The 14265-nt window shown below is 42.7% G+C and overlaps 1 protein-coding gene across 4 annotated transcripts in view; it reads left to right on the forward strand.

Moving 5' to 3' along the window:
• Nedd1 (NEDD1 gamma-tubulin ring complex targeting factor) overlaps positions 1-14265 on the forward strand; it is a 50502-nt gene that overhangs the window by 25748 nt on the left and 10489 nt on the right. For all 4 annotated transcript variants that reach the window (XM_059245382.1, XM_059245384.1, XM_059245381.1 and 1 more), the window contains exons 6-12: positions 3587-3816; positions 5361-5562; positions 5917-6112; positions 9275-9403; positions 11425-11472; positions 12388-12590; positions 13657-13810. In XM_059245382.1, the coding sequence (XP_059101365.1) occupies positions 3587-3816; positions 5361-5562; positions 5917-6112; positions 9275-9403; positions 11425-11472; positions 12388-12590; positions 13657-13810 (1162 nt within the window). The remainder of the gene's footprint in view (positions 1-3586; positions 3817-5360; positions 5563-5916; positions 6113-9274; positions 9404-11424; positions 11473-12387; positions 12591-13656; positions 13811-14265) is intronic.

The raw sequence follows: 14265 nt of genomic DNA on the forward strand, positions 1-14265 counted from the left end.
TTTAGGGCTAGAATATGGCTCAGCTGTAGAGACCCCAAGAAGTCCTGAGTTCTATTTCTGACACTATAGAAAACTTTTAATTATAATTTACTTTATGTTTTACTTGGGTTTATGCTCAAAAAACTTGACTGCAGAGCCTTATTTCTAGACTAGTGACCCTTAAGTTTATAGGAGCATTAGTATAATTTATATTGGGGGAAAGTTTGGCACACTAACACGTCCTTACTAATCTGGGTATTCTTAGCACTTGTTATGTGCTTGCCTAGCCCCTGTGTTGTGCTCTTAAGCAGTCTTATTATTATGTGAGCATAAAATAAATTGATACTTTGTACCTATTTTCAAAGAATTTTTCTTATGTTTTTCTCTAACATTAATGGAAATTATTTGAAAAACTTTGTGTGTTTCTATATATAGCTTTGGCTTTCTTACATAATCATTTTCTTTGTCTAATCTTGTTTCCTGCCTTTCTTTGGTCCCCATTTTGTCCCAGGTATGTCCTCATGGATTCTAACTAGTGTTCAATGACTGTGTGCTTTTTGGTAGTACTTAATGCCACTATTTGTCTAACGATTCTCCTGTTTGAGATAGTTTCCAAATGTTTCTAATCACAAGCACTGTATTTTAATATTGTTCTGAAAAGTCTCTTCTGATTTTGACCTTTTTCAATAAAATTTAGGAACAGGTTCACTGAGGAGCTACTATTTAGTCATAGACAGTGAGTGGGCACCAGAGCAGTCATTAATCCTGAGGTGTCTGCTTCTGTGACTTGCACTCTGATGGTCCTGATAGGCGGCAGATGTTCTGGGTTCTGTGAATCTAAATAAAGATCAGGGAGTAGGAGTTCTAATGAGTGATATTTCTCCTGTTCCTATCTTAATCAGTTATGTGCATCTTTCCTGTAGAATGTCAGATGCCTGGCAAAGGGAAAGGAAACAAAAAGTAAGTTTGCAAAGGACAAATTAACCCAGCAGACAGCTTCACTGTCTCTTCTCTGTAGGTTAGTAATTGGATCTGCCAGAAAGAACTGACACCAGATTAACGAGAGGGAAGGTATGCAGGCTCATTACGTGCAAGTACGAGGGCATGTTGCAGGGGTGAAAGGTGAACCAATACCCGAGCTGTGGTAGTCCACAGTCCCCAGCAACGTCCTAATGGACGGCTACAAGTCCCCATGCAGCAGCCTGCTTATTCGTATTCATGGTCAGGAACCTTGAACTGCTCCGTATTGCCACTCCCCTACACACACACACACACACACACACACACACACACACAAGCAGAAGCAGTCACTGGGTCATCAGTGGCCCTTATTTAAGCATGCACGCTGCTCTTAGTGACTCAGAACTGCCGAATGTGCTTGAGTCTCTAGGCTCTGCCCTTCCGAAGGCTGAGAACCTGTAGCTGAACCACAGCCTACAGTGTGCCACCCAGAAAGCAAGGCAGTAGTGCTGCTGGCGTTCAGCTGTTTAGAATTCGCAGGGAGCTCGAGGTACACTTCACAAAGAAAATGTTTAAACAATGGAAAATTAAGTGTTACATAAAAATGGCAAATAGAAAATATATTTTAAAAGGAAAGGAAACATTGAACCTTATGTATCCAGCAAATGCTAGACCTAGCAAACTACATCAAAGACAAAAATAGTAAAATATAAAAATAACTAATGTTTTATAATCTCTGGGGGGAAAAATCAGCAAAGGACTATCATTTAAAGCAGTCCTTTCTTTAATTTTGTAATTTTTGACTGTGGACTACCTTAGGATGTCAGCTCTGTTTAACAGAATTGATAATGAGCAAGGAAGCATAATTTTCATTATAAAATTCTTGATTTGATTAAAAACTCCTTAAATAATTGAGTGTGTGTGTTTATGGGTTTACCTAGTAACCCACTGAGACTGAGCAGCTTATGTATGTTGCAAAGCAGAGGAGGAAGGAGGAGAGCTGAAAGTACTTCTTGGGGTGGGAAGTGAGTTGACGGGGAGTGAGAAAAGGACCCTGGCTTGTCCGGAAGTCAGGCTAGCCCTGAAGCCGTGAAGGGAAGGAAGGTATCCTGGATACATACCTACAGCTCTGGAGGGGAAGTCAGGCTATCCCTGAAGCTCGGGACCAGTGGGGGATGGTCTCCCCACAGGATCCAGCAATCCTGCTCCTCTCCGAGGGCTGTTACAGCTGACCTCTGCTCTGGCCCAGAAGGGAGTTTCCTAGCAGAGATACCTATTTCTTCTTCTTCTTTTGTTTCCTAGCAGAGATACCTATTTCTTCTTCTTCTTTTTTTTTTTTTTTTTTTTTTGGTTTTTTCGAGACAGGGTTTCTCTGTGTAGCTTTGCGCCTTTCCTGGAACTCGCTTTGGAGACCAGGCTGGCCTCGAACTCAGAGATCCGCCTACCTCTGCCTCCCAAGTGCTGGGATTAAAGGCGTGTGCCACCACCGCCCGGCACCTATTTCTTCTTAGCTCCTGCCCAAGATGTTACTTTTGCTCCACTCCCAAGAGAGTTTCCCAGCAGAGGTATCCCTTTCTTCTTCTGCTCTGCCCCGCTTAGGGAGCTTCCCAGCAGAGATTCTGCTCCATGCTGGCCAAAGAACATCATCACCCAAAACTCTTTTAAGAAAGTGATTTATTTGGGAAGGAGTCCAGCAGAGTGGCTGCCTCTGTCAGGGTGGAGAAGGACAGCTACTAACTGAACAGGCACAGGGCTTATATAGGACTTCCTGGGGGCAGTGTTTCCAGGGAGAAGATTGTCAGAGGAAATGGTCAGATTTTGATCCTTTGAGCTTGAACAAGCTCAGACTGGCTAGATTTTGTGCTCAGGGACTGGTTGATTTTCCTGCTCAGGGACTGGTTGGTTTCCTGTCCAGGGATTGGTTGGTTTTCCTGCTCAGCGACTGGTTGGTTTTTCTGCCCAGGGATTGGTTGGTTTTCCTGCTCAGGGACTGGTTGGTTTTCTGCTCAGGGACTGGTTTGGTTTCATGTTCAGTGGGACAGAGGCAGAGTTGGCTCTGGTTTCAGGCCACACTGTGTTTCTTTGACTGGCCCTTTTTAGCCTTCTGGCTCTAGTTTCAGGGCCAGGGTGTGTTTCTTCATTGGTTCTGGTTCCAGAGCCAAAGTGTGTTTCTTTGGTTCTGGTTTTAGGGCTAAAGTATTTCTTTCACTGGCTCTGGTTCCAGTGCCAACGTGTTTCTTTGGGTCTGGTTTTAGGGCTAAAGTGTTTCTTTCACTGGCTCTGGGTTCAGAGTCAGGGTGAGTTTTTTTCACTGGCTCTGGGTTCAGGGTCAGGGTGGGATGTTTCTTTCACTGGCCTTTTTACCATACAGTTATATTAACAGTTTTCCTCTGAAATGGAGGAGATTGAAAAAGCTGTGTTCTCCCAGATAATAAAATGATGACAGATACTCAACTAATAGAACATTGAAATGTTGCAGGGTCACCTTATAACACATTAAATAACGTGGTGGGGTTTGTGGCCAAAACATGTCTGTCCTTAAATCTGGGAATACCTAAAGCGGTGTGGACAGAATTGGTAGAGTTCAGTCATGTTTATGGATGTTTATGAATGTCAGCCGTCACATCCGTGTGTCTTTACATCACAGCCTGTCCGGCACATGAAGTACTCCTTGTTTAGGAAGTCTCTCCTCGGCAGCGTTTCGGATAATGGAGTAGTGACCCTCTGGGATGTGAACAGCCAGAGTTCATACCACAGCTTTGACACCACACACAAGGCTCCAGCGTCAGGCATCTGCTTCTCACCTGTCAATGAATTGCTGTTTGTCACCGTAGGCTTGGATAAAAGAATCATCCTCTATGACACTTCAAGTAAGAAGTAAGTGTGATATGATCATGAGTATTTGTTTTGAGTTCGGATCTCACCTAGCCAAGGCAGGCCTCAAACTTGCCAGATAGCTAAACATGACCTTGAACTGGAGATCCTTTGGTGTTACTGAATGCTCGAATTACCGGGTGTCACCACACCCAGCTTATGTGGTACTTAGGGTCAACCTAGAGTGCTGTGTATGCTAAGCAAGCACTGTCCACTAACCTACACCCGCTCTAAGGTGTCCATGCTTTAATTTAACAACAGTTACTTCATTAACAGACATGTTTGTGACTTAGACAGGGTTCTGTTACTATCAACGGGATCTAATATTTGTACATTGAATGTATCTAATATGAAAATTTTCTTGTGTTTTCTCCCATAGAAAAGAGTAATGGATATAGCATGGACATTAGGATGCTTTTAGACCATGAATGTTTTGAAAGAGAGAGAGAAAGAGAGAGGAGAGAGAGAGAGAGAGGAGAGAGAGAGAGATACTTAGATACTGAGATTGATTCATTATGTCTGTTTCATAAATCTTAAGATTCTTTTGTAAAATACAACTAAACACACTTATTTTTTAAAGCAGTTTTGTTAAATTTATTTTCTGTACCGAAGTTTCTGAACTAATTATATTTTGGTCTGGTGTTTCTCTGTTATGGGTGCCGTCCTCAGCTCTGTAGTATCTTTTAGCACTGTCTTGGTCTCTCCCCACTAAGCACAGTGGCATTTGCTGAGTTATGATAGTCTCCAGACGTTACCAGAGACATCCCTGAGAAATGGGGGCCCTGCTTAGCTAGATGGTCTTGGAACCGTTCAAACCCTTCTTTGGGATAACTGCTTAAGGTAGAACTTCATTTCTTAAAAGAAGAAAAGGCTGCTAGACTTGTATTTAACGATAAGCAGTATTTAAAGATCATGTAGAATGCGGAGGTTGCTATCGGGAGATTCCAGACTGGGGCCTTTCGCCAGTACACAGTGACTTGGTTCACTGTCTGGCAGCCTCTGGGCTCAGTAAGCCTCTTTTCCTCCTCTTTGTCTAGTACCAGATAGACCAGCAAAGAGCAAGCCAGTCTCCATCGGCCACATGAACTGTGTTGTTTCTAGCCTCTTGGTCAAGAGATGCACAACTCAGAACAGAGGAGCATCTGCTCCCGTGAAAGGTCGCAGTCCCCCCAGAGACAAGCAGGCCACTAAGTGGAAACTGGATATGTGGTGCCTGCTCAGCCCTGAGGCTGGTGGCTGTTTGTAAGTGACACTAGGGACTTGTCACACTCCCTGCCATAGAGTACTGGCTGGAGGGAGTAGGTGGTCTACCTGGAACATGTCGGTTGTGCCTTTGATGTGAGTAGAAAAGGAGGGTGCAGTGTCCAGTCCTTTACAGGTCATTCCGTTACGTGTGTCGAGACAGACTCCAAGCTGCTGTAAGCAGCTGTCTGCGGTATGCATTGCTTGCCCAGGTCTGACTGAGTGTTTTTGATCAATAGTTGTGTCCTCCAAGCTTCTACTCCCATGTATACTAATACGATTGCACATCTCCTCCTCGTCCAAAGGCTGGTGAAAACTCTAGTGGCTGACGCTCCTCTGACCGCCGTAGACTTTATGCCTGACGGAGCCACTTTGGCTGTTGGATCCTCCCGGGGGAAAATCTATCAGTATGACCTAAGGATGCTGAAATCCCCCGTGAAAACCATCAGTGCCCACAAGACATCTGTGCAATGTATAGCATTTCAGTACTCCACGTCTCTGATGAAGGTGAGACGTTCTCTTCCGTATTTTCAGGTTTACAAAAAATCCCTAGCTCAGAAAATGAAAATTGTATCTTTTCCACGAAACACAGCATTGTATTGCTTCCTAGTGATTTTATATGGTGACATTATACATAGTTTTAATATAAAGCCATCTGAGACTTGAATTTAAATTTATTTAATATTTAATTCTTATGTAAACCTTCATCAAAAGTACTCTAAAATGCATTTTTGTTTAGAGCAAGCTTCAAATATATAAAAAGAAAAATTAAGTTTTTAATTTAGCAGGGCATTTATGAAATATTAATGTATAGTATGCCACATTAGTAACCTGAGCTTTTAAATATTCTCTTCCATTCAGGCAAGTTTAAGTAAAGGCTGCTCAAACAAGGCCCCATCAGGGACCAAACGGAGTGTTGCTGTGAGCAGCAGTGGTGGGGCTGCTCAGAATTCTGGAACTGTCAGAGAAGTAACCACCCCTTCCATCGCCACAGTTCTCCCGCAGCCCGTGACGACAGCGTCGGGCAAAGGAGCCGCTGTTGCCCAGGACAAAGCAGGTAATTTTCCTTATGTCAGAGTGTGCTGAGGACTTTGTCTTTCCCCAAATACCACGTAATTAGCACTTTTTTTGAGAACCTTGGACACATTTGAGTACTTAGGTAAAACTGACTTGTAGATACTGTTGAAGAAGTGAAGCTTACTAACTTTACCTTGTTAAAGAGCTCTTGGGAGCACTTAGCTGAATTCCTGTTGTGAGAAGGAGCGATTCTTTTAGAGAAGTCGTTCCTCTTGAACACCCCCTCCCTCAGACTGGCTGAGTGTGTGTGCTGAGTAGAGGGTGGGAAGGAAGGCCATGCTGTGTGCTGAGCAGAGGGTGGGAAGGAAGGCCAGTGCTGTGTGCTGAGTAGAGGGTGGGAAGGAAGGCCATGCTGTGTGCTGAGTAGAAGGTAGGAAGGAAGGTGTGTGCTGTGTGTTTGGTTTGACCTCATGGTTTCTGATGTTTCATGTCATAAAATGAAAAGTCAGTCAGGTGATAGGACAGATATTTGGAAATGGCGAATAGTGCCTGGCATGCATTTACCTGTTAGTTTGTTCATGGAGAGTTTATAGTGTGTAGATGATCTCCTTTGATAACCTGTTGACTCCTTCTGGTCAGAGAAAGGTGCAGTATAGGAGTGGGTTCACTGCACCGAGAGCAGAATCTAGGACCACAGTCTGTGACTTCTCAGACAACACCTTACCCTCCGTAGTGACGCACATACCCTGTCCTCTGCTGCACAGGACAGGTCCTCCCTTCTCAGCATGAGCTTACTGCTTCTACATAGCAGCGGATCCAAACGTGCTGACTCCGATAGTGTGGGCGTAACTTTTCATTATCAGTTTCCTGTGAGGGTCTGTGTCGCTCTCACAGAATAGTCACAACACACACACACACACACACAGAAAAATAACCAGGTCCATATTTAAGAACTTGGAGACTGTCTACTTAGAAGAAGTTATTTTTGAAGTATTAACTGAATAATGTGTCCTAAAATGCTGAATTAACTGTATTATGAAAATTTGCCATGATTTTTATAAATGATTTGCAATTCTTCTTCATAACTTTAGAAGATTAAAACAGTAGTCTATAAGCCGTGAACTAGTGTTATCGGTCTTTACTAAGTAGTTCTTCTTCAAGGATGACTGCACGCCTTAGCAATTGAAAGGTTGGGTCTGCTGGGTTACTGGTTAATGACAGCTCTTAACAGAGTCTCAAAGTTTCTGGCAAAGTAAGTATTTGGTTTGTCTCTGCAAATAGCTTTCTGTCTATTTTGAAATAACTGTCAACTTACAGAGAAGTTTTGCTCACAGTGGTGAGCTCCTCAGCTCTGCCCTTTGGCAGACTCAGTACTGCATACGCTTTGTCCTAATTGTGCTTCTGTACTCTGTCTTATACACACAGACACAGCTCTGTTCAGCCTGTGTGCCTCGTGTGTGTGTGTGTGTGTGTGTGTGTGTGTGTGTGTGTGTGTGTGTGTGAACATGCACGTGTTCTGGCACAGGTGTGCTGTGTGTGCTGATGTGCATGGAAGCCTGAAGACAGCTTTGGGTGCCACATTCCTTAGGTACTGTCCACTTTAATTTTGGAATCAGAGTTTCTCTCTGGCTTGGAACTTGCCAAGCTAGCTGGCCAGCAAGCCACAGAGATCCATGCCTCTGCCTCCCCATTGCCAATGCCCGGACTGCAGGCACCCTGCTATTCTTTTCTTGTGGGGTCTGGGGATCATCTTCAGCTTTTACTGCTTATAGGGCAAGCACTGTTCGGACTGAGCCATCCTGGGCTCTACTCTCATTGGCTTCCCTTTATACACTAAGATAATGTTTAACATTTAAGATGCTTATGGCAATCCGAGAAGATGTATCCCAAGTGCCCGGCACACGGACACTCAGTGAACCATAGTGTTGGTGATACTGGGCCTGGCACACAGACACTCAGTGAACCATAGTGTTGGTGATATTGTAGTCATGGTCATGACCATGACGATGACAGACTAAAGTTTTAAAAATTCCTGTTTTTACTGGAATTATCCAACTTACTTATTGAAAAGAACCTCTGTAGACTTGTTGCTGGTCCTCAGTTTAAGTAGGAAATAGCAATTTTTAAGAAGTGAAAATTAAGGCTTTAGTACTATTATTTCTCTATGGTACTAACCCTCTGTCTGTTTCAAAGGCTAGGACATCCATTCAGATATGTTAAAAACCTAGAAAAAAGGAAGCAAACTCCTCCCTGCCCTCATTCTTCCCTTTCATCCCGCTCACTGTGTAGCCGAAGCTAGCCCTGAATTCCTTAGCCTCCCAGTGCTGGTTTACAGCTGTGCATCACTGTCCCAGCTGAAACCACTGCTGTAAACACTGTCAGTGCTGGGATGGACAGGAGCTTTGGTTTTCTAGCAGTTGGTTTTTTAAGTTCATTTCTTCAGCCAGGCTTGGTCAGCTTTGGAAATCCAGTCATCTGTTCCATCTCAAGCTTTTCAGCTTGAGATCAAGGTGCCAAGTCAAGCTCCTTTTAAAATATACAGCAGCATGCTGCCAGTCCAGGAGCTGGAGTTCACCTAGTTGCTGCATCTCCGGAGAACTCACACTCCTAACACAAGCAAGACGGTCCTTGATCTATGGTTTCTCCCAGAGTCTTAGCTCTAAGGCCATGCACTAGCAAGCCCTTAGCTGTTGCCCACTGTACTATCTTTATGAATCTGCTACTCCTTTCCTTATTGCCAGTAACAAAGTGAGTTACTGAGTCCTGTAGTTTGAGACTGCTGAGAGTCAGGTTAAGCTCCCACTATTAGTGAGGGAAGACTTTGGATGGGGATCAGAGGCCTGCTTTCTGCAAGGTGGGGAACAAATGTTAGCTGACTCCTGTTGTACCTCAGGCCTCATTTGTCTCAGTCATTTATAGACAGTCAGAAGCATAACAGACATACATTGTATTTGGTGTACTTTAAGAGGGCAGCAAAAGCATATTGATGATATTAGAAACTTTCTACTGAAGTGAATCCTATGAACAAATGAGCTGTTTGTTTTGAAAAGTCCTTCACTGACATATTCTGCAGCTTTCCTTGATGCTCAATTATAAGATTGCCACAATATGGGTAACGTTCATTTTTACAATCTAGCTTCTGGTGGTAACAGCTATTTAGATGTATGTTACAACACTGATTTTTGTATCTGATTCTCCCAAGGCCTGCCTCGAAGCATAAATACAGATATTTTATCTAAGGAAACAGATGGTGGAAAAAGTCAAGATTTCTCCAGCTTTGATGATACTGGGAAAAGTAGTTTAGGTGACATGTTCTCACCAGTCAGAGATGGTAAGTGTGCAGGTCAGTGGGCGTAGTCTCTTGCTGCTGTTCGACAGTCTGAGTCATGTAATGGTTTGTTGACTTTCTCAGTTCCTGAGTGGGATCTTTCCTGTACCCTGTATGTGAGAAGTTAACATGCCAAAGCAAATGCTGGCCATTGGACATGGCTCTAAGATAGCATTTTAATTTCCGTAAAGGTTGATCCTCCCCACACCCCTGTCCTGGGGATCCACCCTAGGTCTTCTGTATGTTAGGCAAGTGCTCCATTTCTGTACTTAGGTGCCAACAGAATTTCTTAAAGGAGTTTCTACTGTTATAAGCAATCTTTGACTTGTATCTGCTTCAGATAAACCTCCCTAAAACCTTGGATGCTTGGTATATAAAAATAAAGATTGTTAGTATTTATTTGATATTAATTCAGTGTTTTCATGGCTAGGGAATAGAGTGCCTCTTCTTTTGAACTTCTGTACGATAGTTTCATGTGTATATTGCATCATCTCCGCCATCACTCTGCAGATGTCACATTAAAAAGAAGCCTCTGCTGCCTTGATGCCTAGACACAGTGTATGTCATTGTCCGGCTGTGCTTTCTCAGCTCTCCTGAGGCTCACACGCCTTCGTGGGATGGGTTCAGTGCTAATAGCAGGTGTCAGTGATCTAGGCAAATATCTAGAGGGTTATTGGATAGTTCAATTATTTATACGTTCTGTTAATTCTATTTCTACCAATTACCTCAGAAAATATTCAGAGACATCTGTACGATTTGTGTGTTTACTGTTTTATTTATAATATTGAAAAACCAGAAAAAAAATCTAAGTGTCCATAGTAGAGGATTTAAACACACACAGAGGGGGTGGGGTGGGGGGGATAGAGCAACATTTCATTTAAGACTGAAGAGCTTTTTTGCAGGTGTCTAAGTTCATGAATTCTTGTAGTTGCTGCACCGTTTTTCAGATGTAAAATGTGAGGTGTATGTCTCCATTTATTGAGGCTTCATCTTTGTGGTAAGGAAAACATGGTCAGATACGATGCTTGCTTTTGTTGACTAGAAATTGGTCAGTCTGAAGGGTGCAGTTCTCCAAGGAAAAGGCTTAATCTTTGTGCCTCGGTTTCTTCATCTGTTAAATAAAAACAATTTTTATATTAGGAAGAATCCAAGAACTTACTTTAAAAAGTTTGCATGCATACGCACACGCACGTGCGTGTGTGTGTGTGTGTGTGTGTGTGTGTGTGTGTGTGTGTGTGTGTGTGGCGGGGGGGAGTGAGAGGAGAGGGTAAGAGGGAGGAGTGTTAGTATGTGATATGTAGCTTCTAGGTAAACATACATACGCAGATAGCAAGATTTCTGATCAGGTAATCATTTACTATTTGTAATTCTGATGAATTTGTGAGTGACTTTTGTCCATTCTTCTGTTAATGTGTTAACATTGAGTTCACAGTTTTTGTTATATATTGGTAGATGAATAATTACAATATTGTAATAGTCTATGATTGACATTAATATCAATAAAACCATATGTTTTTATGACATTGTAATACTTGTAAAATAATCTTATTTAAATTAATTACCCAAACAATTTTGCCAGATAATCAAGGCATTATCTGTAGTGTAAATATGCAAACATTGTAGTTTGACTGTATCAGAAGCTTGCCCCACTCAGAAAGGCACCAGATAGAATAAGCAAAACTGGGTCTTTGAGCAGTAGTACCTACTTCAGGGATTGTTCATGCTCTGCTGTCCCCTTCCATGACCATAGGATGGACCTTGAGATTTGCTGTTCGGCAGGAAGCTAAAAAAATCAGAGGGAACATGTATTTGTCTCCTGATGATGTTCGACTTCAGTCATACTCCTGAGTGTCAGTCTCTGGACTCTTGGGAGAGCCAATTTGGGAAGCCTCTCTTTGGGAGAGCTTCTTTGGGAAGCCTAAACTGCTACAGATTCTTTTCCTGCAATTTTCGAAAACTTAAAAGTTTATTATTTGAAAATGTTGCAAATAAATAACTAACTTGATTTTGTTAATTTATTCTAGATGGTGTAGTCAACAAGGGAGGTGATGAATCTGTAGGCAAAGGCGATGGTAAGAAATCTAAGGACATATTTTCATGAAAATCCGAAGCAATGCTGTCCCTGCCGCTGCGTCACAACTCACTCACTGCTTTAGCTTTAGGTAGCAAACGCTTGGCCTCTCACTGTTCCTGTGACTTGAGCATCGCTTGGCCAGCTGCCTTGGGCTTCAGGTCATTCCTTCCTTGATGCTTCAGTTGAGGAGTCAGCCAGAGCTGCATTCAGCACTGCTTCCAAGCTCATTTGTGTGGCTCCTGACTGGAGAGACCATTTCCTGCCCCTTGGGTATGCCCTCGGTCAGGCTGCCAACAGAGCAGCCGCTTTCTTCAGACTGGACAGAGAATGGGCTTCCACAGCGAGGCCATGCTGTACCCTGATCTTGGAAATGATGTCACACCACTTTTCCCACATTCCTTTTCTTTGTCTAGTTCACATGCAGACTGAGGAATGTACACAGTATGGAGGTCGAAGGCACGAATCATCAGGGTCGCCTTACAGACACATGCAAATTAAAACACTTAGTTATCAAGAACTAATGCTGTTAAAACATTGATTGTGCTTTGTCGTTTTCAAAGTATTGTCACAAGAAAAGAAACTTTTTAAGACATTCTTGCCATGTAGTCCAGGCTGGTTTGTACACGTTAGTTTTCCTGCTTAAGCTTCCAAAGTGCATCAATGTGCCTGGGCACGTGTGGTTTTAAAGGCTCACCACACTTCCACATAGGAAATAGAGTTTCAAGCTGTGAAAGTATATACTCCCAAATCCATATCAGCTCTGGGAAATAGCTAAGAAATAAGCCAGTCCTCGGACTCCAAATCCCATTTTATGCTGAATTATTTGCCATCATTTTAAGTAAGTGCTTATACCAAGTGTTGTTTAAGGTAGGGAAACATTGTGTGCATATGGCATTTCTTTTCCCTTTTTCAGGCCTGGACTTTCTATCACAGCTGAACTCCGTGTTCCCCCCGAGAAAGAATCCAGTCACTTCCGGCACTCTGGTCCTGCACTCCAGTCCTCTTAGTGTCTTTACGGGATCCCCAGTGAAAGAAGAAAATGGAAGTCAGGAGCTGCCGGCTGAGGCAAAGAAAACGTACCTGGGGAAGCAGGAGCCTAAGGAGTCCTTGAAGCAGGTATCCACTGAAACGTGATACCTGAACTCAGTGTCTGTCACTCAAAATGGGGACCGCTGCTGGGTGTCTTCATTATTAATGCCATGTACTCACCGGGCAGGAAAAGTTTAAATCTTGGTGTCAGTTCTTAATAACTGAAGAACATCTTCGAAGCCTGTCAAACCTTGTCTGTGTTGAAGGTAACTGCTCATCTGCAAGAAAATACCTCATCACTCTCCTTTCTGGGGGAGAACTGATTTTTATTCTCATGAAGGCAAGGGAAAGAATCAACTTCAGGTTTAAAAGAGAAAATCAAGTTAAAATAATGTATGTCGTTACCCTATATCTGTGTACGGTCTTCATTCTCGTTGAGGAAAAGAAAGTTCCAGCTAACCCTTACTTCTAAGAAGTAAAGCTAAACAGTGGTGATGTGTCTTTGTTTTCATTCACTGTGTCTGCTTTGAATAGTGCCCATACTTAATGAAAAGCTTAATTTCTTAAGTTGAGATAAAAGAAAAGCACTATGTAGAAAAGGGGAAAATTCTTTTAAGATACATTTCCACCGCAGCCTAGAGCAAGCTGGTGGTCAAGTTGTTCTTAGTGTTCAAGCAAATCTGAGGTGGCTAAGAACCACTAGTGTTAGCACCTTGAGGTCAAAGGTCGTAGGAAGGTCGAGACTGTAGGTGTGCAAATGTCTGTGTTTTCTAATTTATATTTAAAACTAGAACTTAAAAGATAATGAAGTCGGAAATGTAAAAATGTCTTTTATTTCCAGATCTTTCTGTCTAGTTAATGTGGGGCGTCCAGAGATGGCCTCCTCCCCTTCTCCCTCCTCACCTCTTCCCGGAGTTTGCATTTGAGTGTAATCGACGGGTGCTTAGTAAATGAGCCTTTTGTAAATAGTCACCTCTTTATTAATTATTAACTTGATTTGCTGCTAGTATTAGCCTCTCAGTCTTTCTCTGTTCCTCATTTCCCCGACCCTACCTACTGGGGGGAAAAAGTGAGAACTGGAGAAAAATTTTATGGGGAATAGGGTCAACTAAGCAACGACATATTAAAGTGACTGTTTGTTTTCAATACAAAGTTTACAAAGTTGATCTCTGGTGCCGAACCTGGAATTCTAAATACCTCTCCATCATCTAACCAAACAAGAAATCTTGAAAAATACGAAAAGCCAGAAAAAGAGATTGAAGCCCAGTTGATACATGAACCCTCCATCAACGGATCCTCAGCTCCAAGTAAGCACATTGAAGGTCCTTGTGTTTGAAAATGTGCAGTTGGTCCCAGCGTGAGTGAGTGAGTGGTTAAATCCAGCGACACTGGTTTGAGCTTCCTCCTCACTCTATCGTGGAAGGGTTTGATTTAATTCACTGTACATAGAGTGAAGTGGGACTCTTTGAAAAGGCATGGTTAATTACCTGAATTCTGTAAAATATTTGTATTCAAGCCGTAGACTCCTAAGACTTGGGCGGGCATATAAGGTAGCTAAGTTGATCTGTAAGAACTGCCTGAGAGAATCTCTTTCCAGAGAGGCCAGCAAGTCCACTGCATTTGTTAAACTCTAGGGCTTTGCCTGGGGCACTGTTCACTCCCGTGGTCCTCCTGTTTGTTTATAATAGTCCTGGCTTATCTGGTTTGTGGTGCAGCTTGTCACATACATCTTTTATAAGAGGAATGATTCAGGGACTCTTCA

The sequence above is a fragment of the Peromyscus eremicus genome, chromosome 18 (assembly GCF_949786415.1).
Source record: "Peromyscus eremicus chromosome 18, PerEre_H2_v1, whole genome shotgun sequence".
Taxonomy (NCBI): Eukaryota; Metazoa; Chordata; class Mammalia; order Rodentia; family Cricetidae; genus Peromyscus; species Peromyscus eremicus.